The following is a 25386-nucleotide window of genomic DNA, read 5'->3' as shown; positions in this document are numbered from 1 at the left end:
GAAAAAAGAACAACGAGACCAGAAGTTCCTGACCAGCACACTGTAGTTCCTGGGGAGCCTACAAATTATTATAAGGTCTTAATGGTCACATGCACACAAGGAGTCCTGAATATCTGAATATCAAACAAGAGAAATCTCAAATAAAGCATATTAGAATTTTTCAAATATATGCAGAATCAAACTGTGATCAGTTAAAGTGCCAATTCATTTAAAAGAACAAATGAATTCATGGTAACATTTCATAATAGCATATTTTACTTATCAACAAGGACTAAAAGTACAATTAATTATCATGAGAGAAATTAAAGATATTTTGAAGTTAAAAAGTATCCTAAGAAAAAAAAGAAATAAAAAGATCCTAAACCTCAAAAAGGTTAAAACTAAGAACAGAAAGAAACACAATGGGACAAATTCAATTATTTATTCTATAGCTATGTGAGCGAGTTGGCCTTCCCAGAATTACACCATAGAAATGACAATTTGCTTCTGCAAGGTGCAAAGATCCCCCTCTCTCAGAACAACAAACAGTAAGGTATCTGGTGTAAGCAGAGTTGAAAGGCAGGAAAGGGGAAGCCAATGCACCAGGTAGTACTAATAAGCAGTTGGTAGTGCCCGGAGATGACAGTGTTTGGTGAAAGGGCACAAGCGGACAACTCAAAAAATGGACAAACATCAGGACCGGGGGAAAGTTAGGGCTCCTAAGACATATTTCACAAGCTTCTTTTTGTTGTTATTAAACTCTAAAAGACAATCAACTCCTTTCTAATCCAGTTACTTCCTCCACTTAAAAAGGAGGGGCACGGAGAGGTGAAACATGGCCAGAGACAATAACTTTATATAGAGTTTCCTGGAGGGTACCTATAGGAAGATGAGAATGAGATGAGCTGTCTTAGATACAAGCAAAGTGTCAAACTGGTGGTACATTAGGCACCATTAAAAAGGCAATATATTTGGCCTCCCTGGTGGTGCAAGGGGTTAAGCACCCCACTAGAAGCAATCTGCAGCCTCTGCAGCACGAGTTCATTCTCCAGCCAGGGAGCAACCCACATGGCGAAGCAGACCTCTCCTGTCTCGCCCGCTTTCTCCTTAGCAGTGTATTTCAGTCAGTCTGCCTGTTCTGTTCCCCACTCTGTCTCTGATGAATCCTGTCATCCCCCCGCATCTCTGGCCCGTGCCCCAGCTCTTGTATGCATAAATAAATAAATCTTTAAAAAAAAAAAAAGGCAATATATTAAGTGAGGCAGAAAATCTTAAAAAAAAAAAAGGCAATATATTAAGTGAGGCAGAAAATCTTAAAAAAAAAAAAAAAAGGCAATATATTAAGTGAGGCAGATGTATCTGTTGGTCCTCAGCATAACATCTTGACTAATGATGGGGAAGCAGGAGGCATGCAGAGAAGACTTCAAATTGAAACTGTTGAGAACTCTAGCAGAGAAGGAGAACTGACAGACTGGAACCCAGAATGATCAAAAAAAATGTGAGAGGTGGTAAAAACACAAATGAGATACTGCCTATGGGAGAAAAGAGAGAAAAAAAAAATAGTCTGTTTAAAAAAAAAAAATCTAAAATATTCCTGATCAGAAAAAAACTTGAAAACAGGAATAGGCACAGTGTCCCAAGTTGGAATGTCCACCAAAGAGTAACTTAGACGAGAAGAGGGGAGAAGGCCCTGGATTTTAGTACTGGCATACAAAAATCCCAGACCAAAGGCATAGATCTGTATAAGCTGAGGTGAAAAGAACAAGTGATGTCTCTCAAGATTCTCTGGTCTACAAAGAATGGAGTTGAGGTAGGGAACACTAATTTCAGTGTGAAGGCCACTGGAGGGAGGAGGTAGAAGTAAGAAGAGAAAGAGTGGTTAGAAAAGGGCAAAGGAATTTTAAGTGTTCAAAAATAATAATTTTAGAAAACTATGCAGACTCTGCCATTCACTTCAGTGCTGTTTTAAGAGCAACACGAAGCAAGGCAGCATGAGTTGAAAGAAGCAAAGTCAAATATGACCAGATAGGAGTGGACTAGAAGATGTCTGCCTAGCAGTGGCAGAAAGGTAGACCCAGAGAGTTTTCCTTGGGAATAGGGAAAGGGGTAAATAATGGGGCCTAAGAGAACATAGCTTATGCCCTTTTCAATGAGGGGGGACTAAAGAACAACAAACCAGTTTAGCCCAGACTATGCAAATATGCTGGTGGTGCTCCACCATCACAGGATGACTTTTTCTCACCAGAATACTTCTCAGGGAAATACCAGAGAAATCCTCATCATTTTCATCAGCCAGAAGCTGCCTGTAAGACAGCAGGATAGAGGCTGGCTGAGTTATTAATGGCTCTTCCAGTTGTTGAACTCTGTGCATCTCTGATTAACTCTCAGAGGGATATTTGGGAAGAGGGGGGGAAATAAGATTTTCTTGTAAAAGATTTTGTAGGGAAAAAACACCCTTCAAACAATCAAGTATCCAAGACAAGTGCCAAATACAAGAAAATGCATTTCTGGAACAAGGGAAAAACACAGCAGCAACTCTCACTAAATGCCTGGGATTAATTGCCGCAGAAAGAGGCTATAATTTAAAAGAATGAAAAACACACCTACAGTTGCTGTCTGAGTCCTGACCAGACGGTGAGGACGACATTACTCCTCAGTGACAACAAGTCCAACTTGGGCCTTCACAAATGAAGCTCTTGCTGCAAAAAGCTCAAAAGACCATTGCCCTCTTGAAAATACTTGGTTGACTTTGCTGAAAATTAGACTATTAAAAAGCACTGGTTTCCCTACATTCTTCTGTTTCTATTCAATCTCTGGACAACAGAAGGCCTACCTGGGTACCACAGTGACCCTAAATTGAGTACTACTGTTAGAAACTGAGGCCCCAGTCTCTACTTCCAAAGACTGTGCAAACAGGCCTCCCCGGTGGCGCAGCTGGTTGAGCCCTGGGTTGCGAAGCTGCCTGCAGCCTCTGCAGCACCAGTTCGATCCCCGGCCACAGGGCAAGGGTCCCACATGGCGCGCAGACCTCTCCTGCCGCCTGCTGCTCCCCTGAGCAGTGTACTTCGTCAGTCTGCCTGCTCTGTTCCCCGCTCTGGCTCTGGTGAATTCTCTCACCCTCCCGCACTTCTGACTGTACCCAGTGCTGGTATAAATAAATAAATAAATCTTCGGGGGGGGGGGGAAGACTGTGCAAACATCTAAGGGTCGAGACTTCTAGGAGGAATCACAGACCCAGCTGCTATCATTCACAGGGGATACCTAATCGCACAGCTTCTTGGAACAGCAGAGCCTTAATTTTTCTCCAAGGAAAAATAATATAATTACCATTTATAAGTTTCTCTCCTCCCTTATTTTACCTTTAATTTCATTTGCATACATTATACAAATCCATATTCCTATTGTGCATTTTATGTTAACAAATGTATGTATCTAAGTGGCTATGTCTTCCTCTCCCCTCCCCCGCTCCTGATTGTTTCTTTCCCATTCCAAGTCTAAGCACAATCTAGACATGTTCCCTCTTCTACATTCCTCATAATAAATATTCATATGTATTTTACTTGCCCAGAAAAAGTACTAATTATAAAGTTGCCAAGCAATATTATATTTCTAAGCAATGGGCTCAAAATCCTTGGTAAAGAGCACTCAGGTAGGTGTGTATTTTAGAAGTATGGTGGGGATCTTCAATTCCAGCACTAGCTATCTTATTCCTAATCTCAGGAAATCTCCTCACTTTTCTAAGACTTGATTATTCTACCTCTGTTTAGTACAAGGGAAATTCTTCTAAGGTAGCTTTAACAAAGATCCTAGAATTTTACTACTGCAAGACTGAGGGGGCTAAAGGCCACTGAAAAGTGATCCTACTTCAAATCACAGTTGTTCTAGGAATCATCTGCTATTTTATAAACTTAAGGTTCAAAATTGGTTCCAGTAAGAGTAAAAATGGACTTGGGGAACATTTTATTTGGAGGCAGATGTGAGTTGTCTGAGCTCTCAGGCAGCTCACTCCCAAGGAACACTTAGAAACAGGCCACAGACCTTGGATTTCACTGTCTCAACATACTCATCAACAGGGAAATTCCCGAAATACTCCATTCTGCTTCATGTTTCTATGACTATTTATTTGCCCTTTTCCTAAGCAGACCTGGAGAAAGGTCTGACTTAAAGAATTAAACTTTCTCTTTTACAAGCCTATCTTGTAAAAACAAATCAATCACTACAAAAATCAAGTACATGAAATTATTTAAAACTCTGTAGCAAAAAGGATGAGAACTGTGTCTTATCTCATCCCACTTTAAGAACTACTGCACAGGGCCTCCCCTGGTGGTGCAGCAGTTGAGCACTAGGCTGCGAAGCTGCCCGCAGCCTCTGCAGCGCGGGGTTCGATCCCCGACCACTGGTGAGGGTCCCACATGGCACGCAGACCTCTCCTGCCGCGCCCACTGCTCCCCTCAGCAGTGTATTTTGTCAAGTCTGCCTCTTCTATTCCCCGCTCTGGCTCTGGTGAATTCTCTTGCCCTCCCATGCTTCTGACTGTACCCAATGCTTGTATAAATAAATAAATAAATCTTTAAAAAAAAAAAAAAAAAAAAAAAGAAGAACTACTGCACAACACTACTCCTCAACAAATGGATCGACTACCTAATTCCTGACTGTGTTAGCAGGCTCCATTCTGAAAACAGAATAACTACAATGTGTTTTCTCAATGTCTCTTGCACTTCCATGATCAGAGTCTATGGTTTGTAAGCCAAAGGAAGAGACAAATGCAGCTCATTTCAAAATGGTCCTCCAGAGATTTACCCTTCTTTTTGTTGGCTACAAGATATGAATTTGTTATCAGTAGTCAATGGAAATTCACAGTAGTCCTGGAAATTCCAAGCATAGAAGAGGAGCAAGTACTACCAATGACAAGCAGCTTCACTCTATTAGAATTTCTAGTCACAAGAACATGAAGTAAGTATATGAGTCTCACAAAGTTGTCAGAATTTTGCCACTAGATATCAGGTTTCTAACACATTTTCTTCGCTATGACTCAACCAAATTTCAGTTATGGTAAAGGGGCAGGTGAAGAATATTAAATCTGAAGTAAAGGTAAGATATTTCCCCTATGTCACCTCTAATCAGATGGTAGAGCTGAGTGACAGCTTTCAGCTTCTCCTCAGTTACACCATATGCCAAGAAGACCTTTCAGTGACTTTCTTGCGGAAGGTGTCAAGTAAAGGAGCCCGTAAAAAGAAAAGCTCCTCTGTGTATGTGTATGCAGTATTGCCAGAACATATCATGCCAAACTCAGGATCCAGGGAGCACCCAGAAATGACTGTCGCACTCACAGAGAAACATTTTTGCATATTTGGTCACAATATGGATTTCTGGATAAAGGGAAACCCAACGACACTTAGATAAATTACAAGAGTTAAGAAAATAAATGTAGATCTAAAGAAACCGCACTTTAAAGCTAAAAGACTAGAATTCTAACTGATATGTTTTCCCAAAGTAATCCAGTGTCACAACAGTGAAAAAAGGACTGTTCACTTCTGTGCTCACAGCAATGCTTACAAAGTTGAATACGATTACCCAGTGGCTGGTATGTATGCTGGAGATAAGTGATATGTGTGGCTGGCTGAATCTGAGGCTCCTCTAGTTCTCAGACACTAGGTCAGGGTTTCCTTTTGCACTGGAAGGTAAAGCAGTTACAAAAAGACACCAGAATAAACTGTAAATGGCCGCAAATTTTATAGTTACATTTAGAATACATAAAATGAGGAAGGAGGGAAGACAGCTGGAACAATAATCAAAAATCACATACACCACCTCTTTCCCAGGACTCAGCAACTGCTAGGATAAAGTACTTAACCTGGGATTCACAAAGGCCTCCCCCCTCTTGTCAAAGGGATGGTGAAAATGAAAATGGAAATATTCCTTATGCTTATTTGCCATCTATATTCTAGGGCTCAAAAGCAGGCAGACAGCAACGTCAGGGGCACTGACACCTTTACCCTGCTTGTGAACATCTTTATGCAAAGCTAGAAGCTGAGGGCTCTAGACAGACTTGCTGACAGCAGGTTTCTGGATGTCCTGTTTGTGCATTTTGATAAACATCGGGACCCTACAGTCTCAATCCTTGCCACAGACCAACATAAATGGCAGGAGAAGAAGCTTGCTTGGGAAGATGGTCATTAATCCAGACCACAAAAAAAAAAACCCAGAAAATTTAACCTGATGATGACCAAATTTCAAAGACATCTTCCAGAGAAATAACTCTAGGTAGTTTTATTGCACAGCAAGTTCATGAAGCAAGGGCTTGAATATGGCTGTACATAAATTTTAAAGGCTTCTAAATCTGCAGGTCAACAGACAATATGTTTATCCCTGTTCTCTAATTTTAGATATATCTGGTTTTGGTCAAGTCTCTGTACGCTCATTTAGAAAAACAACACAATGGAATAAATAACTGTTTCACTGGGTATTGTAAGGATTAAAGATTAAGCATGCATATATATATATATCCATATACATTATGTATAACGATAGTTATGTATTATAAATGTTTTATATGCTATAAACTAGTAATAGATATTAACAATACTATTATAACTGACATCGTTCGTTTAATGGATAATGGAAGAAAATCAAAAAAACCTGGGATCTAGGCAATGTTTCCCTTTGTTTTCTGGGGACTCTACACACCTGCAGGGGACAAGCTAGAGAATGGCAAAATGTTCCAGGACTTAACAAATGGTTGGTGAGTAACAAGGCCCGAAGTAGGGTGGCAAAGCAGGAGTGTGATATGCTGTGAGGGTTAGGAAACCCTGTAGAACAGTCTCCCTCAGTGTTTAGATTCTTACCACATCTAGACTGACTGACTTCTCTGTATCTGAAAGAACTACAAATCATGACTGTACAGCCTTTATCTTTCCTTCTAGTTATCAAAACTAAGGAAAAAGACCAGGGTAGGGAAGTTAAAATGGGCTGCTACAGTGCCTAATTTTTCACTCCCACTCCTTAGAGAACCTAGAAATTAAACGAAGAGGAGCAGCCATGGGCAACACTGAGTTTACAATGTGGGGAAGAGGGCAGGGAAGGAGACTGAGAAGGAATGAACAGAGTGTAACTGCATCAACCAGCCAGCAACATCCTTCACTGGAAGACCTGGACTACTAATATGGAGGTGACTAATCCACAGTTGCTATTAAAAACAAGATTACAGCCTGCATCAGCCCAAAGACAAAGGCAAACACCCAGGGGAGGGACTACTGGAGGGCCATTAGAAAAATTAGCCCATTGTTACTAACTAGGGAGCAATAACAGACCCCTAAGAAAAACAATGGCAAGTCAGTGCATGAAAGGTGAAGAAGGCAATGTAAATTCAGGTCGTGCTGAAGCCAGGGGGGAGGTAAAAAGCACAGGTGGGCTGTGGGGCGCACAAGGAGGAGGCAGTCTGACACAGGAAAATCGAGGGGGAAGGAAGGGGAAAGGGAGGAGGTGGTAGCAGAAGAAAGAGAAGGTAAGATGAGAACAGAACATTTTAAACTAACCCAGAACTCCATTGTGAAGGACAAGTCACGAGGCAAGATACAGCTCAAAGGCATAAGCCCCACATTTCACCATTGCAAAGAGATAACAGCCCTCCCAAGGCATGGAGAGAGGGCCAAGCAGTCGGCACTGACTCCCAGAGCCCCACAGGATTACTGAGGTTTTTCAGCAGCACTACATACTGGCAGCCTCGGTATGTGCATTGAAACTGCTTCTCTGGATAGACTCCGGTGCTGGAAGAATAATCATATCTGCAGGGGAACATATTTCACTACAGGTGTCTATTTGGCGAAGGAAACAGACTCTTTGCCTTCACAGCCAACACATGCATGCACCTTCCCCGAGAGGACTGAGGGAGGCCGACAGGTGCTGAGAGTGAGAGTGGAGGACCACCACCCCTACTTCACTAGAAATCAGCACAGCAACTTCGGGGCATCCATGCATCTCCTTCACATTTACATCTTCCTCAGACAAATGAACCTCCCAATTAGGCTTCCCACTGCTTCCAAGTACGCAACTGCTAGTGTATTTAAGGATTACATCAGGAAGGCAAATTGGTACAAAGGTTGTTCCCACCTTCTCAGTCCTCTCTGGCACAGAGATTTCCCATTTGAGAAATTATTTTTCCTTATAAAGCTCTGCTGCAAAGAGGGTCCTGAGGAATTATCCCTTCAGCTCCAGGAAAAGAAAGAAGTGGAGGGAGGCAAGAACACTTAAGACCCCAGCCCTGAGGCTATATCATGGTGGAGAGCGATCAAAGGGAAACGACTAGTAGACTCTCCTATTCCAGTACTGGCAGCAAAAAGAAAAAAAAAGGGGTGGGGGTAGGGGACTCTTTCTCTCATTTTGTATATTTGAGGGTATCAAAATATAGTAACCAAAATAAGAGCCAAACATCCAACTTGATGCAAGCCATGGAAGTTCATTTTCAAGATGGAAAGAATCAAAATGAACGGCTAGAAAGGTCTCCCCAGCACCCAAAAAGACCAGAAGAGGAAGGAATAGACAATCAACCCAACACATTAATCTGACAGGAAACTTTCAAAGAATCCTGACTGGGGGCTGAAGGAGAGTGAGAAAGTATAGGTTGGGGAAAGGACCTCAAATAATCAGTCTAACAAGGGTATAAAGAGAAATCTGCCTTTTGGGGAAATTTGAGTACTTTCTTTTAAATTTCTATACCTACCCTGCTTAAGAGAAAAAATACCAACCCTCCTGCCTTCCAAATGTTGTGAAGACAGTCTATGAGAAGCATTTCCACAGTCACTGTTCACACAAAAGGGAAATAAAAATGTCACCCGAAGAGCAGCCATCCTTTCCCAGTCTGGCCTGGGGCCCAGTGGGCTGTCTCTTCCTTCAGGCACCCAGGAATCAGAAGGGTGACTGCCAGAGGTGGGAGTGCCTTGGGCATATTAACCCTCTGCCCTTCACCCCATCCCATTACTCATAAATAATAACCTTGGGGTTTGAAGCAAGAATATCAACCACTGCTGCTCAGTGGCCAACCTGGAAGAACTCATAGCTTGGCAGGGAGAGGGAAGAAAACAAGCTGATCATATACTTACTCAAAGTCCTCAAATTCCAAGTCGGTTCCCTCTACTGACGGACCCTGGTTGTCTGAGGAAGAGGAGGAGGTGGAAGAACGGAGCCGGTTCTGTTGGTAGCGCATGGAGCGCTGGCGAATACTGTCTCTCCGTGAGAGATACTGGATCATTCTCTGGGCGTAGTATGCAGCAGGAGATAATCTGAGAGAGACAGAGATGGATAAACACAAACTAGAGCTAATATGGGCAATACTGTGAAAGACAGTTAAATCCAGCTCTCCCATGGTATCTCCCTGCTGAGGCAAACTCTGGAGACATGAAAAATAAAGGGCATTTAACTCACTGGGAGGTCTGTACAGCACAAAATGCTTATCAGACTATCCCCAGTGTTTCTGTTTTGAGATAAGGCAAAGAAGTTGTTTAATCAGTCATCATCTGATCAACAGCTGCCCCCTTCAGAGAGGAAAACACAGGGCCTTTCTTTTTAGTTTCATAAGGGACTCCTTTCAATTTTTCAGGGTGCCCTTCATACAGATTCACAGCTTTTCTTAATCATCCATACTCAAACGTAAGGAAAGAAAGGGAATGTAAGCAATCCTCTATCTAAAGTTCATCTCTTCTTCCATTTTATGATGAGAAAACAGACCAGGAGACAGTAAATCTGAGGTGATTAAAGAAGGCAGAGACAGGCAGCATCTTCACCGGAACTCCTTTATTTTCCAGCAAATATACATTGCTTTAGATTTGTCCTAGTTCCTTAAAATCATCTCTTTGACTCTCTTAGTTCTCCCTTCCAGATTACTCATGGATGTTAGAAACACAAAATATTCAGGATAAAGAGTAAGAGTAAAAAATACTTGGGAGAACAGAAAATCTAACAGGAAAATAAGATTTTTCTATTTCTTACACAGATCTGAGGCTACATGAGCACTGAGCCATTTTGAGAGTAACGACCATCCCTGTGTCTTCTCACTTACTATGACTATTCTTAATAAAAGGTTAGTCTAGACCTATGTTCTTGCAACTATGGCTCGGTGGCTTGATACTCTGTGAAAATATCTACTGTCCTATACAATTTGCCAAATTTCCTTCTTTTTCAAGTTTTTCATCTATCTTTCGAAACACTTAAATAATTTGAGGCTGTGAATTGAGAAAGTGAGAGAAGAACAATAACAGAAAAAAGCTTATATGATAATATTAAGTGGACTACTAAGAGATTTCCAAACTTAAAACCTGCCTGAGGCACATACACTCAACAATGCCACTAAGAATTTTGTCCTACAGACACATACAAGGATATGAAGATATGTATATGTACACACACATACATATACATGAATTTCATTTGCAACATTGTTGGCATTAGTGAAACACTGGGAAACACCCCAAATGTTCATCAACAGATTAAGTAAACTAAATTCATACAAAGAAACACTATGTAGCTATTAAGTTGAAATTAATGCTATATACACAAGGAAAATTCTCTAAAATAAATGTTTAATTGGGGGGAAATTAAAGAATGATTTGTACACATTACAAGTAGGAAAAAGGTAAGGAAACAATGATCCTAATGAGGATTTCTGGGGATCTTAACTTAAATGTTGGAATATAACAGGAGAAAAGCGTTTATCTTTTGTTATATTTTTTAATGAAAATCTGTAAAAACTGATTGAGAATAGAAATAGTTATATGCATATGGTAGGGGAAGTATTTACAAACATCTTGCCACCTGATCTTTTCATTACTCCTAAACAAAGTCTCTGGGCAAAGCCTCAGGTAAGCCTATTCCTTTAGGCCACAGGAAAGCTGACACAATTGCTGTAGGAAACAAGACTGTCTCTGAAATGCCTTATATCAGGAGGTATCCCTTCTAGTCAACCATCAAGTGGAATTCCTAAGCAGACCAGCTGACAATCTTTGAAACTCAAAAATCTGTGTTACAGAACAATAGGCTGTATTTGGCCCCCCTGAATCCAAACTATCTTTGTAAAGCAAGTGGGTATGGGATCTGCAGTTGCCTTGGCCAAGATCATTAGAGCACGAGAAGCAGTTCTTAAAAGGTTCCCCTGCTGGGACTTTCATTATCCGCTTGGGCCCTGTTCCCATGCATTTTACAAGGATGAATCACAGAAACCTAAATTTTCAACAGCCAGACGTCAATACTCAAGTTGTTTCTGTATCTACCAAATATACAGGAATCTTCCAGCAGAAATCAACCATTGTTGGTTAAATTCTCAAGTCAATCAGACTAGAAAATTATATAACCGAAGTTCCAAGAAGAGAATGAATATTCCTTTTTTGGGAACTGATTATGAAAAGTGACCATAAGTACGCTCGGTTTGGGGTTGCTAGCCTACCCTAATGGAAAAATTGTAGTAGGTGACAGAAATAGAAATAAGGTTGATGCTGATGATAATGAAGATTACTAATTATGTAGGGGCACAGTTTTTGCACTAGGCAACCCCAATGTTTAATTTTACTATAGCAAAGAAATTCTCTATGCTACAAAACTATGCATCAATGGTTAAAAAAAAAAAAGATTCCTGGAATAATTGTTAAATATAAGTACATCCCAGACTTATCTTTTTAGGTATCCAGAGGGAAGCTAAGGATCTGAATGCTGGGATGTCTAACAAAGGATTTGACCTATACATACTGTGTAGGGTGAAGTGTAATAGGAACAAGAAAGTTAACAGCCAGTAATGAGGTAACGATCATCCTCCTACTGAAGAGCTGGATAATTATCAAACTCTAAAGTGTTCCAAGTGAAAATTTTGAATGTTTAAATAAACCCTCAACTTTTCTTCAAGGTAGAATATCTCCCCTCCCAAAAAACAAAGTATGTTCAAAGAGGAAATCCAAAAATACCAGCACCATAAAGTAGGACACTTTCTGTGATAAAGAGATGTGAGTAGAAATAAATAATATATTTAATACAAGAAAGGAGGACAAATAATGTCTTTAAGAATCACTGTTTAACTCTGTTAGGTTAAAAACTGTGGGGATGAGACACCCATTGCTGTACTAAAACACACTGCTTTACAGCAAGTTCTGTCTCAGTGTTTCAAGTATATGATTGATGTGAAAATCTCCTCTCATTTGGGGCTTGTAACCCTCAAATATGATTAGAGACTAACATAAACCTCTTGGCTTCGGTCATCATCTAACTGCATACCTGTTTCAAAGTCATCAGTCCCCATGTTCCCTGATCCTCAGTTTTGCCTTTTCTGGAGTATGGAAAAGGAAGAAGATAAAGGGGAATCTTTTCCCTTGTGTTCTCAGAAGGAATACTTGGTATCAGGACATAACTGTGGCAACAAGAAAATCACTCAAAATCTCTGGAATCAACTCGGTCCAAGACTTGAAATTCTTAATCTAGAGCAACATTCATTTAGCTTTATCCAGCCTATATTATTAACTTGCCAGACACACCATTGTAAATTACCCTTTTGGCAATCACTCACAATGCACGATGTTATTGTTTAAATAATGTCCAAGTCATCCCTTTTTCAGATCATTAATAGAATCAGTTAAGTTCCACTGAGACTATCCCAACTGGCTGCTCTCTACAGATAAATGTTATTCATCAACTCAACAACCAGTCCTTGGTTCCAGGATCAAGTAAAGATAGGCCTTGAACTTATCTGATTCTTTTTTAATCTCTTCAAGAACTTTTCAACTGTTTTCTAACAGGAAGAAGGCATACACTTTAATAAAATGTCCACTTGTTTTTTATTCAGTGGTCCTTTTGTCAGTTATCTCTTCCTTAAGGTAGTCTCTAAAAATTCAACATCTGAATAACTCAGTTTTTGCCTTTTGATATAGCTTCTAAATTCTCTCTCAAATGAGAACTAGTAGTACTTTTTGTTTGTTTGAATTTGTATGTAATCTCAATAAACTTGTTTCCCTTTTGACTGTCCCTCTGAATGGCAACAGCCTGTCTGACAATCAGCAGAAAAAGAATATAATGTGACTCTGCCAGTGGTCTTTTCAGATCACTCCTCTGGAAATGTGCCCTAAAGGACAAGAGCTCTGTCACCAGAGGTTCTGTTCACTTACCTGCAACACTTCCCAATCACCTGAATCACCTGTCTCAAAACTGTAACTGAAGAGTAAAAGAGCACCAGGGCCAGAGAGGCACAGAACGGGGCTTCCAACGGCTCGGCAACCCGAGGGCGCCCTCCCCCCACTTAGTGCCATTTCTCACTTTGGCCTTACCTCGCTGGGTCTGGGTATATTGGGTGCTCTCTGGATCCTGCTCCATCATAACGGGATAATGAAATGAGGGAAGACTCCAGCAGCCTCCTATCAGAGATTAAAAAAATGGCAATAATCCCTGTCAATTACCAACTCAGAGGTCATTCATAAGGAAAAATGGGGGGGAGAGATAAATAACATCCCCCTTTGCAGCTAGCTAACACCTATTATCTTCGGTCACACCTTTTCTACAAGCTAAGTACTTAAGAGACACAAATGAACTACAGAGCTCCCACGAGATACGGTCACTGCAGTATGCTGAATAATGCTCTTCGGTGAGAAATGAATAGTGCTTCGGAGACGATCTTATTTCTATTTGCGGTACCGCCAATAGAAAGATAGGTTAGGACCAACACAGGAGGGGAAATTAGGCACACCCAGAGATCATCATGTGGTGCCAACACTTACTTAGTGTTCAGTTCCTTCATGTCCCCCTACTCTTCATCCCCTTATCTTCTCCTCATTCTGCTCTGCACACACCCCTTTTTGTACTCTTTAACTGACAAAAATCTTCACTTATATAATCTAACCCAATCATAAATTCCAATGATCATAACTGATATACACACATTTTCTTGAGCGCATTTTTTAGTACCAGGCAAGTACTAGGCATTTCACATATATTTCTTTATTTAAAGGTCACCACAACCTGGAGAGACAGACATTACTCTACACATGAGTTCACTGGGCCTAGAAGTATATCAGCCTGAGGCAGTTTTCAGTGATGGCACCAGGATTCCCATAAGGGTTTGTCAACTCCAAAAGGATTCAAACCACTGTGCTATCTATTCTGCCAGACCTTCCAGGTACCCAAGCAGGTGCCAACTGTGTATGTACCCACTGTGAGCTAGAATGTGGGTCAATATTGATGGATTTTCCTGATTTTTAAGAGAAACCAGAAACCTGAATTTTTACATGAAATTTCTAATTTTAGCTCAAACATTTTTTCCCCCCACTTTCCTGTACAAGAGCCAGTTAAAACACATCTAATAAATGGGGAATGCCCCCGCCCCATCCGCCACACTGCTTCCCAATTCAAATGTGCCTTGGCAGTCAATTAAATTTCTGCCATAGAAAATGTTTAAAAGGAAATGGACTCAGAAAGAAATGCATATTGTTCCTCTCCGGCAGCATCTTCCCCTTTCCCAGGAACAGGTCTCCGGCTCTCTGCCAGACTCTCCTTTAGAGCAGATCTGCAGGATGAGGACAGCAGCTACCAATCTTTTCCAATTGAGTTAATTCAATTCACTGTTATTAAAACCAGCTGGCTTTAGGTATAGTCATGTGCAGTCACTTTATCCCAGCAATTGGTCCACGGAAACATTTCTCCCAACAGCCCGGGGAAGAGATACAGCAGAGGCCTTGTCAACTTGGCTTGTTACCTTTCCTCCCCAGGACTACTTAAATGATGCCAAATGATATTTTCTATATAGACAAGGCCTATAACCTCCACGTTCAAGACACTGAAGATAAAGAATACCATGTAACCAATGACAAAGAGAAGAAAGGGATAAATTACATATCCTCTTAGGTTGAAGCCTTAATCTTCAATTATAGCATTATATTTACCACACAGAAATGGTATTTTATCAATTACAAGACAAACATGCACAAACACACACATATACATACATACATATACACATACATACACCTTAATGTGTCTAAACTTGGGGTGCAACTTACAACTGTGTGACAGTTTAATTCGCAGGATTTTCTTTCTTTCATATGGGCACATAAAAAATGACACCTTTGAATCTTTAAAACGAATGCTTGTAAGAGGTATGGCTCACAAGAGAAAGAAAAAAATGAAATTTTAAGAAGCGTATTCAGGAAATTTATGCCATTTTATTCATTATGAATTTATTACTTTTTCATTACAAATAAATTAGTTCTATAGGAATAGGGTGGAAGTTAAGAATGGAAGCAGGATCTAGGAGCAGCTGACTGCCCTGGAATACCCAGAGCATGTTACATCCCGAAGGGCACTGGGGTTAGACCTGAATAACCCTTGAGCCCTATTGTGTCACTCTCCAAACTGCTGCTTAGTAAGTAGTAAGTAGAGACCCATAGACAAGCAGCATTCTCCAGTGACCAACATTTATCCTCCTTAAGTACTTTTGCCTAGAAAAGGATCCTGGTAAGTCAGGAGGCCAATATTACCCCCTATGATGCCAAGGCAGTGACCGTGTTCAGAAAGACAAGATGACTTTTTTTTTTAAGATTTTTTTTTTTTAAGGTTTACTTATTTATGCATACAAGAGCTGGGGTACAGGCCAGAGGTGTGGGGTGTGTGCATGTGTGAGAGGATTCACCAGAGTCAGAGTGGGGAACAGAACAGGCAGACTGAAACACACTGCTGAGGGGAGCAGTGGGCGAATCAGGAGAGGTCTACTGAGCCATGTGGGTTGCTCCCTGGCTGGCCAGGGATAAAACTGCTACTGCAGAGGCTAAGGATTGCTTCATAGTGCTGTGCTTATTAACCCCTTGCGCCACCAGGGAGGCCCAAGGACAAGATGACTTTTTAGGGAGGCTGTAAAGGAGACTCTTGAACTAGATGTGTTTGGATGAGATAATTTTAATAATTTTATAATCTTGCTAGGTCTACTTTCCACCCTAATTTCCTTTCTTAATTAAGAAGACTTCTTTAAATCAGAGTAAAACTGAAACTAAGTTAAGCTTTGTCTCGGGAGAGTTGCTGATGAGGTTCCTTTTTTTTTTTTTTTAGCTTTAGTTGTTTTTATTTTATTGGGATTTTTTTTTTTAAAAAAAAAAATTATTTATTTATTTATACAAGAACCGGGGTACAGGCCAGATGCCAGATGCACGGGATGGGGAGAGGATTCACCAGAGACAGAGCAGGAAACACAACAGGCAGACTGATGAAATACACTGCTGATGAGGTTCTTTTGGAACATGCATCCCCTATGCCTACTTACTAGAGTCTACAGGCATCATTTGCTTGCCCAGCAACAGAGTGGACTGGCAAGCTATATCTATATAACATTTTAACAACTAATACACAAAATCATTAGAGCCGGTCACTATAAATAGCACCACCACATACATCACTGATGAAAAATGAAGTTCTCTACAATCACAAGTACCGATCTGAAGGAACAAAAGACGTCTCCCACTGTTGTTGAATAAAGAACTAGATAGAGTTAATAGACAAATACCACCACCACTCCTAGGAACCTCAAAGAAAGATCTTTCTCTCCTACAGTTAGCTTCTTGCAAAAAGCCATCACTAGGGGAAATGGTACAAGAAAATGTAATGGGAGAGCAGCTGTCAGCCGCTGCTCTGGCTAATACAAAATGACTTGACAATGATCTATCATGCAATTCGATCATGTGAAATCAGGGAGGGCTTTAGAAAGGGCTCATGTACTTGTTAAAGCCTGAAGTTACCATTTCAATCTGACCTATTAGAAATGTTTTCAAGAGCCACTGAAGCTCTGACCAAAACAAAACTCCTTTTGTAACAGGCCAGTAGTATCAAAGAGAGGCATACCACTGGAGTTCAGAAAGAAAATAATAGAACCTTTGATTTATAATGAACAACACACATGAGCATTATATCAAATTCTTTTTCTAAAGATATATTGTTTTTCTGTCTGAAATTCACTGCTCTATCAAATCTGCATACTACTTTAAGAAAATTCAATTATATAAAAGAATGTAATAATCACAAGTATATATGCTTGTTTTTGTAAATAAAGTTTTATCCAAATACAGTCACATCCATTCATTTACATACCATCTGCAGTTATTTTGGGGCCAGCAAGGCAGAGCTGGCAAACCTGGTAAGAGACAGACCTAAAAATATTTACTACCTCGCCTTTGTAGAAAAAATTTACTCACCCCTGCTCTAAAATTAATATTAAGCCCTGCCAAAATCATAAGTCAACGGAACACAATTCAAGCTGTAAAATTCCTAAAATTTTAAATGAATACAACCATTTTTCCTTCCCTGATGAATATTCTGTGCAAGGCACAGAATTCCAAGTACTGATATGGAAAACCTGCTCCTGGAAGCTAAGATGCTACTAGTACCCCACACCTAAAGAGCAATGCCCTAGCCTGGTTCTGATGTGTGGGTGGCATCTGCTAGTTCAGGGGAGCAGTCAAACCCAAACAAATAACTCCTTTCTGCCTAGGAAATAAAATCCAAATTCAAGTGTGGCATCCAAAGTTTTGCAGCCAAAATTTCTCATTCTTTCTATATGTTCTGGTCTAGTGGCTTTCAGATATTTTGGCGTCAGAACTCCTGTAACACTCTGAAAACTACTGAGAACCCCAAAGAGTTTATGTTTATATATGACAGGGTTTTTACCTGTCAATATTTATATTTCAAAATAAAAAATAAATTTTGCATACACAAGCACAAATTCCATTAGCCATCGGAGTGATAACCTCAATACATGTCACACAGTCTCCAGAAAACTCCACTGTTTACTATAAGAGAATGAATAGTGGAGTGTTATTACAGTTTTTTACTTCAGTGATTCGCATCACACTTTCAGAACCATTGTTCTAGCTAAACTAAAAACACCTTCACTATTTCTCCTATGTATTCAGGTTGACCATTTCTTCTTTTTTTTTTTTTTTTTTTTTTTAATTTTTTTTTCTAGAGGCATGTCTTATTTATTTATTTATTGTTTGTTTGTTTGTTTGTTTGATACATGCACTGGGTACAGTCAGAAGCGTGGGAGGGTGAGAGAATTCACCAGAGCCAGAGCGGGGAGCAGAGCAGGCAGAAGGACCGAAGTACACTGCTGAGGGGAGCAGCGGGCGGCAGGAGAGGTCTGCGCGCCATGTGGGACCCTCCTCTGGTGGCCGGGGAGCAGCCGGGGATCGAACCGGCTGCAGAGGCTGCAGGCAGCTTCGCAACCCAGCGCTCAACCGCTGCGCCACCGGGGAGGCCCGACCATTTCTTCTTTCTGGAAAGTTCTTCCCCAATTCTGTAAAAGTTCTTCCCCAATTCCTAGAAAGTTCAAATACTTGACTCCTCCATCAAGAAGTTTATCTAGCATTTTAAAACATCTCTCCCAAGCCACCTGGTACTTGTTACTTGTATGTCTCATCTCTGCTATTGGACTACAAGGAGACCAAAAAATATCTACATGAATCAGCAGGTCTAAGTAAGAATTGAAAGAAATAAGCAAGAAGACATAGCTGATTGCCCCCCAATAACTCAATGACTTTCAGACAAGGTTGCCAGATGTTCAAAAACCCACACCAATACTCCTGAAGGAACAAGCGTTTCAGAAACTGCTTACATCACTCTTCATCCCTCTGGTGACTTAAGCTGCTCAGGTTAAAGTGCTGACATAGTTGTCCTGATACATGCAGTACAGCTTAGTCCCTGGGAGACTCATTAAATCATAAAGTCAGAGGTTGGCTATTTGCCTGGGAAACTATCACTAATGCTCCTGGATGGTATATTGCCAAAAGAGACCTCACAGGGTAAAAAAGGACAATATTTTTAAGGGTATAAAAGGGCAGGAAGCCAAAGAAACTTGGATGCACCACTGCCTTCTTCTGAATCTTGCTCTGCAAGCCCCAGATCTCTGCCTTGGCGCATGCCTGGGCTAGGAGATGACAAGCCCTTATTCTTTGTAAAAAATAATTGTGTGTTCTGAAACGACACCTCTATTATGATTTCCAAATTGACATCTCTGCTTTAAAGCGGAGGCATCCAAGCCTCCCCATTTCACACACTGGCAATTATCGTTTAAGTTATCCAACGATAGGCACTCATCTGATCGCTGCAGGGCCCCCTAGCTCTAGGGGTGCACTTATAGCACATGATTCAGTTGCTAGCAGAGCCTGGCAGGAAATTCCTGCCCCTGCTGTGGAGTGGACCGAGGCAAGGTGGCACTACTAAAAGGCTAGTCTCAGGGAAAAAACAGACATAGTACAGAAAGAGCTTACCATGCCTGTTGTATGGGCCAGCCTTATTTTACTATCATTGAGCATAGAAAATAGTTGGGGCTCAAAACAATTTCTTTCACCAGGAAAGTTTTAAAACATCTTTACAAAACATTAACATACTCCTCAATGTTTCTGTGCAGTGATCCACAGGTGCTACAACATCAGAGTACAAGATAATCACAGACACCAAAAAGGAAGACACTAGAAACAAATTTGTATGCAATTGTGTATCTAGCTATACAAAAGTCCTACCTGAAAAGTCAGAGTCCTCTGGGAACATCTGACCCCCTGCTAACTGATGGTTGGTCATTTTCAATAATATTGTACAATGATGGGCTAGCACTATGCTTAATATATATGTATAAATATGAATGCTGAGGATATACATATACACATCCACATCCTCAACACATTACACTATAGTTATGAAACTTCAATTTATAATAAAAACCTCTGTTAGCATTTGAACTCAAAGGTATAAGTTGATCTACATGGACAGGTTTACTCTATAACCAAATCCATTTTCCCTGGGAGACTTGGGAGGTCTGCTCACAGACTACAGACTTTTTAACCAGGAATTTAGATCATAGACTTTTCACTAAAGGGTGAGTAAGGGCAGTCAGACGGAAACAAGTTCCATAGCTAGTTCTGAAACTCACATGAACACACTTCCATAAGCTGCAGGTGTGATATACAGGTTTACACTTTAATTAAGAGGCAGTGCAGTTTGACTGGTTTCCCCTCAAAATCAAGAAGAGATTTACAGAATTCAACAATCCTGAATCTCAGCTTTTATTCAGAATCAGACAATTCCAAAAAAAGTCTATCTCTAGACCCATTAATTCTACAAATATAATGGTAGGATGCTACTTCAATAACAGCAAACCTGTACAATTTTTTTAGATGATTTTTCACAATCATATTCCCAACATGAGATTTTAAAATACCCTTAACTAAGTCATTCTTAAGTGACAGGCCATAGACCCTGGTATACTGCAAACTATGTATCATGAAGTAAAACCTTAGGGCCAACTTCGGGAGGGCAAAGAGCGCTAGTAAATGAAGCCTTACAAGAGAATGAGGAAAAAGAAATGCACAGTGGGCTGGGGCACTTATTAACCACAGGCAAAGAAAGAGGCAGCCTTCCTGGCTCATGACTGTTGAAGTAATGAGGTTTCTGCAGTCTACAGAAATAGACAAGAGGGCAGAGACTCCAGCTGGGCCCCCAAACAATCCACTGTTAGCCCCTGAGCTAGCACAAAGCTCAGAGTACAATCACTTTTCTTATATCCTGGGTTCATTCTGAACTGCTTCTCTTAGTGACATTTGATTTTCACTGATTCACATCTGTGGGTATACTACTTGCCCTTCCTGACTTCCATAACCTTGGTTCCTTTTGGACTCAGCATTTAACTCCACTGGAATAATTTCTCCACCACTTCCCTCCTGTCTAGACAACATGAAATTGTCAAAAACTACACCTAAAGTACAATTAGCAGAGAAACTGCAATTTCCACTCTCCTCCCCCGTTCCCCAAAAGACTTGCACATTAACGTCCTCCGGCATGTCAATCAATACTACCCCAAAGAAGATTAATTCTGTGGACCCTGGAAGCCATTTAATTTCCACTTTGCTAAATAATATGCATTTCCCCCCTCCACTATATTAGAAGATGTAAACTACCTTCTATTCACTAGCACTGATGCTTATAATCTCAGAGATGTGATTGCCTGCTGAATCAATACCTGTGTGAAAAGTTCTTACAAACCCTGCTTTATTCAGCTGCATTTTATTTAGGGGAATCACAGACAAAAGCAAAAAGACAAGGCAAAAGAGGAGAGAGGCAATGAGAGAAACACATAACTCTAGACCATCAGAACCAGGCAGTACTACTACAACGAGAGGGCTTGAAGTCGCTGCGAGTTTGAGATAAATTATTTCAAAAACAGCAAGATCAAAGTACAGCAAATAATGAAATAATTTATCAGTGGTTTTCAACAGGAAGGGGGTTTCCTCCAGGGACAAATGGTAATGTCTGGAGAAATTTTTGGTTGTTGCAACGGGGTGGGGAGATGGCTACTGGCAGCTAGTAAGTAATGGGCAAATACGGTAGGTACTGCACATCCTGCAATGAATAGGGTATCTTCCCACAATAAAGAATTAGCCAGCCACAAATGTAACTGGCGTTGCATTGAGAAACACTCTGAAATATCGTAATAGCTGAGACTAATCAAGGGAAATTCTGATTTATTAATATGTGAGACAAGTTAGTGCTTTCGCTTTAAAATCAGACTGTGGTTTAAATTCATCATCATTTGTCACTTATTAGCTATGTGACCTTGGACAAGTTCATTATGTTCAGCTTCCAAATTTAGAGGAAATCCCTATTTCAGAGAAAGGTTGCTATGATTAAGTAAGAACATAAGTAGACAGCACAGTCCAATAAATAGCCATTATTATTTTCTTCTTTGGATTTACAACTCCCAAAGTGTCCACTGGGAACATGAAGAACTGGCCACCCAGAACAGAAAGACATGTGTTGAAGGAGGATGAGGACTGTAAAGACACAAACATGGGTACTTGAGCCCTAAGAATCAGGACCCCCAACCAAATAAACAAGAGCAGTCAATCATATACCCACCAGTCAGTACACTGGTCCATACAACCACTGATTCTTTAAACCACAAATAGGTATTGAATGTCTACTGTTGAATATATATTATTATATAAAATAGAAATATGGTCCCTGTAATAATCCATTTTTTTAAAAGATTTATTTATTGGGCTTCCCCGGTGGCGCAGCGGTTGAGTGCTGGGTTGCGAAGCTGCCCGCGGCCTCTGCCGCGCCAGTTCGATCCCCGGCTGCTCCCCGGCCACCAGAGGAGGGTCCCACATGGCGCGCAGACCTCTCCTGCAGCCCGTTGCTCCCCTCAGCAGTGTACTTCGGTCCTTCTGCCTGCTCTGCTCCCTGCTCTGGCTCTGGTGAATTCTCTCACCGTCCCGCGCTTCTGACTGTACCCAGTGCATGTATAAACAAACAAACAAACAAACAAATAAATAAATAAATAAATAAAAAGATTCAAAAAAAAAAAAAAGATTTATTTATTTATTTATACAAGCACTGGGTACAGTCAGAAGCACGGGAGGGTGAGAGAATTCATCAGAGCCAGAGGGGAGAGCAGAGCAGGCAGACTGATGAAGCACACTACTGAGGGGAGCAGCGGGCAGCAGGAGAGGTCTGTGCGCCATGTGGGACCCTCACCCGGTGGCCGGGAATCGAACCGGTGCCACAGAGGCTGCGGGCAGCTTCACAACCCAGCGTTCAACCGCTGTGCCACTGGGGAGGCCCAGTAATAATCCGTTTTTGAAGCTAGACCCCAAAGAACCATTCTCTTGATATTCTTGCTTTGTATGGTCTCTTTCTACATTTGAATCTAGAACAGTCTGTTACTTGCTTTAACCAAGAGTGTGGCAAGCTGTGCCAGTTCTGGGCCTAGTCTTTAGGGAGTACAGACAGCTTCCAAGTCCTTCCTCCTGGAACTGTCAATTTTGAAAGCCGTAAGCTGCTATGTAAAGTCTGGTTGCTCTGCAAAGGAGGTCATGTGGAGACAGCTATCTCTAAGACTACACGGAGAGGGAGAGAGGTTTAGCTGTCCCAACTGAGCAACCAAATGACTCTAGAAAAAGCCCAAACAAGGTCAACAGAAGAACTTCCTAACTAAGCTCATTTTCCAACTGAGCCCAATCTCTTTTCATGGTTTCAAAGAACCATGAAAGAGAATAAATTTGTTACTTTAAGTCACCAATTGCAAGTGTATAATGAATGAGAGTTACTGATCTTGTAGAATTTTCAAGCTAGTCACAACAGCACTATTAGAATTAAATCCATGAAGTTTGGTTATAACCATATAGTAACCACATCTGCACTCAAAGGAAGCATGGTTTTCAAAACAAAGCACCAAACAAGATATTTGAAAACAGACCTTACAAAATTTGGTATGAACTTGTCTACTATGTCCAAAACATGAGGTCTCAGTATTGGCCAAAGGGTGAATGTCAATTTAGAAAGAACTGCTACTCTTTCCTGCCTATTCCAATTGGTCTCTCTTTTTTTATCTTAAGCTCAGTTCTGGTCCGGATGGCTCCCTCCCAAAGTAGAAGGTGGCCTCAAATTTGGGAAATTAAGTCTATTTGTGCCTCCTTCTTTATCAAGATGCAGGACTAGTTTCGCCTACACAAATCACTATAAAAAAGTGATGGAAAATAAACATTAACATCCCATTCTTTTGCTATGGACCAAACTACTTCCTGTATTATTGAACTTTATAAAACAGAACCTCATTGTGTCTGCTTCATGTGACTAACTGAAGAAACTGGCACCAGCCCTATCACAACCAGTCATTTCTTCTCTTCTCTTTACAAGACACCTCACTTTTTTATGACCTGCAGGAAATAGATCATGGAAGGAATTTTTCTTCTCTTTTTTAAGAGTAATGATGGCAAAAGGGAGAAAAGAACTGGCATTACTTGAGCCCCGAAACTTGTGAAAGTAACTGATATTTAACTTGTTGAACTTTCAATACAACGTTACAACTGAGAAAATTGAGGTTAAAAGAAGCTACTTAACCTGCCCAAGATCATATAGTAGAGTCAGGATTTGAATCCAGTCTTGCTCAATGCCACATCTTTCTATGAGAATACAAGAATAGAAAAGCAAGGGAACCAAAGGAGATGATGAGGGTTAAAACAGTATGACATCACATGAAAACAGGAACAAAAGAAAAAGTAAAGGTAATGGAAAAGGAACCTACAGAGATTCTGAGAGAAAGTGATAGTTGTTGTGTTGAAAAGCATTTCTAGAGGATTTAAAACAGTGTGCTCTAATTTAGTGTCCACCAAAATCACCAGGAGAGCTTGTCAAAAATGCAGATTACGGCCCCCCTACCCCAAGTTTCTGATTCAGTAGATCCCCAGCTGCCCAGGGAGCTAACCCACATGGCGCAGCAGACCTCTCCTGTCTCGCCAGCTGCTCCCCTCAACAGTGTTTCAGTAGATCTGCCTGTTCTGCTCCCCACTCTGCCTCTGGTGAATCCTCTCACCCCCTACACCTCTGGCTTATACCCCAGTTCTTGTATGCATAAATAAGTCTTTTTTTTTTAAAAGATTTTATGTATGCATACAAGAGCTGGGGTACAGGCCAGAGATGTGGGGGGTGACAGGATTCACCAGAGACAAAGTAGGGAACAGAACAGGCAGAGTGATTGAAATACACTGCTGAGGGGAGCAGCGGGCAAGACAGGAGATGTCTGCTGTGCCGTGTGTGTTGTGCCCTGGCTGGCTGGGGATCGAACTTATGCTGCGGAGGCTGCGGATTGCTATGTAGTACAGTGCTTAATCCCTTGCGCTACCAGGGAGGCCCAAATAAATAAATAAATCTTAAAAAACAAACAAACAAACATGTAAAAAGAAATAAAAGCAGGTAGAGAAAAAGGAGTGTTGAATTCTGGAAGACACTAGATTGGAAAAGTTCAAAGAAAAAGTTCCTCTTGTTTTAAAAGGGTTACATTTTAAAAGGGTTACATTTGCTGAAAAGGAAATTAAGAAACAAACCCATTTATATTATCATCAAAAAGAATAGAATACTTATGAATCAACTTAACCAAGGTGGTGACATATATTAAAAACTACAAAACACTGCTGAAAGAAATTAAAGATACAAATACATAGAAAGACATGTGTTCACAGAGTAAAAGATTTAATATTGTGAAAAAATGTCTGTATTACACCCAAAGCAATCTTCAGATTAAATGCAATCCCTATCAAAATCCCAATGGCATTTTTTGCAGACAGAAAAAAAAAAAATCCTAGCATTTACACGGATTCTCAAAGGGCCCCCAATAACCAAAACAATTTTAAGAAAGATGAATGAGGCTGGAGGTCTGACAGTTCCTGATTTTAAAACATATTACAAAGCCACTGTAATCCAAACAGTTTGGTAATGGCATAAAGACAGACATACAGACCAATGGAACAGAAGAGAACGCAGAAATAAACCCTCATATATATGTGGTCAAATGTTCTTTGATAAGGGTACCAAGATTATATATGGGGAAAGGGTACTCTGTTCAACAGTGCT

General features: G+C 40.7%; 1 protein-coding gene and 1 long non-coding RNA gene across 4 annotated transcripts in view; one reads left to right on the top strand and one right to left on the bottom strand.

Annotated features, from left to right (window-relative positions):
• The window catches only part of LOC129146575 (uncharacterized), a 74877-nt gene extending 64871 nt beyond the window's left edge, over positions 1-10006 (top strand). Inside the window, exon 3 of the long non-coding RNA XR_008553450.1 lies at positions 9968-10006. This is a non-coding gene — a long non-coding RNA (uncharacterized LOC129146575). The remainder of the gene's footprint in view (positions 1-9967) is intronic.
• Positions 1-25386, bottom strand: part of LOC119255314 (activating molecule in BECN1-regulated autophagy protein 1) — a 130437-nt gene that overhangs the window by 89841 nt on the left and 15210 nt on the right. For 2 of the 3 annotated variants that reach the window (XM_037522369.2, XM_037522372.2), the window contains 2 exons: positions 13275-13361; positions 9078-9257 (listed from right to left, as the gene is read on the bottom strand). In XM_037522369.2, coding sequence (XP_037378266.1) covers positions 9078-9257; positions 13275-13361 — 267 coding nt within the window. The remainder of the gene's footprint in view (positions 1-9077; positions 9258-13274; positions 13362-25386) is intronic. The other variant, XM_037522373.2, reaches the window with a different exon arrangement.

The sequence above is a fragment of the Talpa occidentalis genome, unplaced genomic scaffold, assembly GCF_014898055.3.
Source record: "Talpa occidentalis isolate TD23 unplaced genomic scaffold, MPIMG_talOcc4v2.1 talOcc4.3, whole genome shotgun sequence".
Taxonomy (NCBI): Eukaryota; Metazoa; Chordata; class Mammalia; order Eulipotyphla; family Talpidae; genus Talpa; species Talpa occidentalis.
This window is presented reverse-complemented; position numbering and strand designations above follow the sequence as displayed.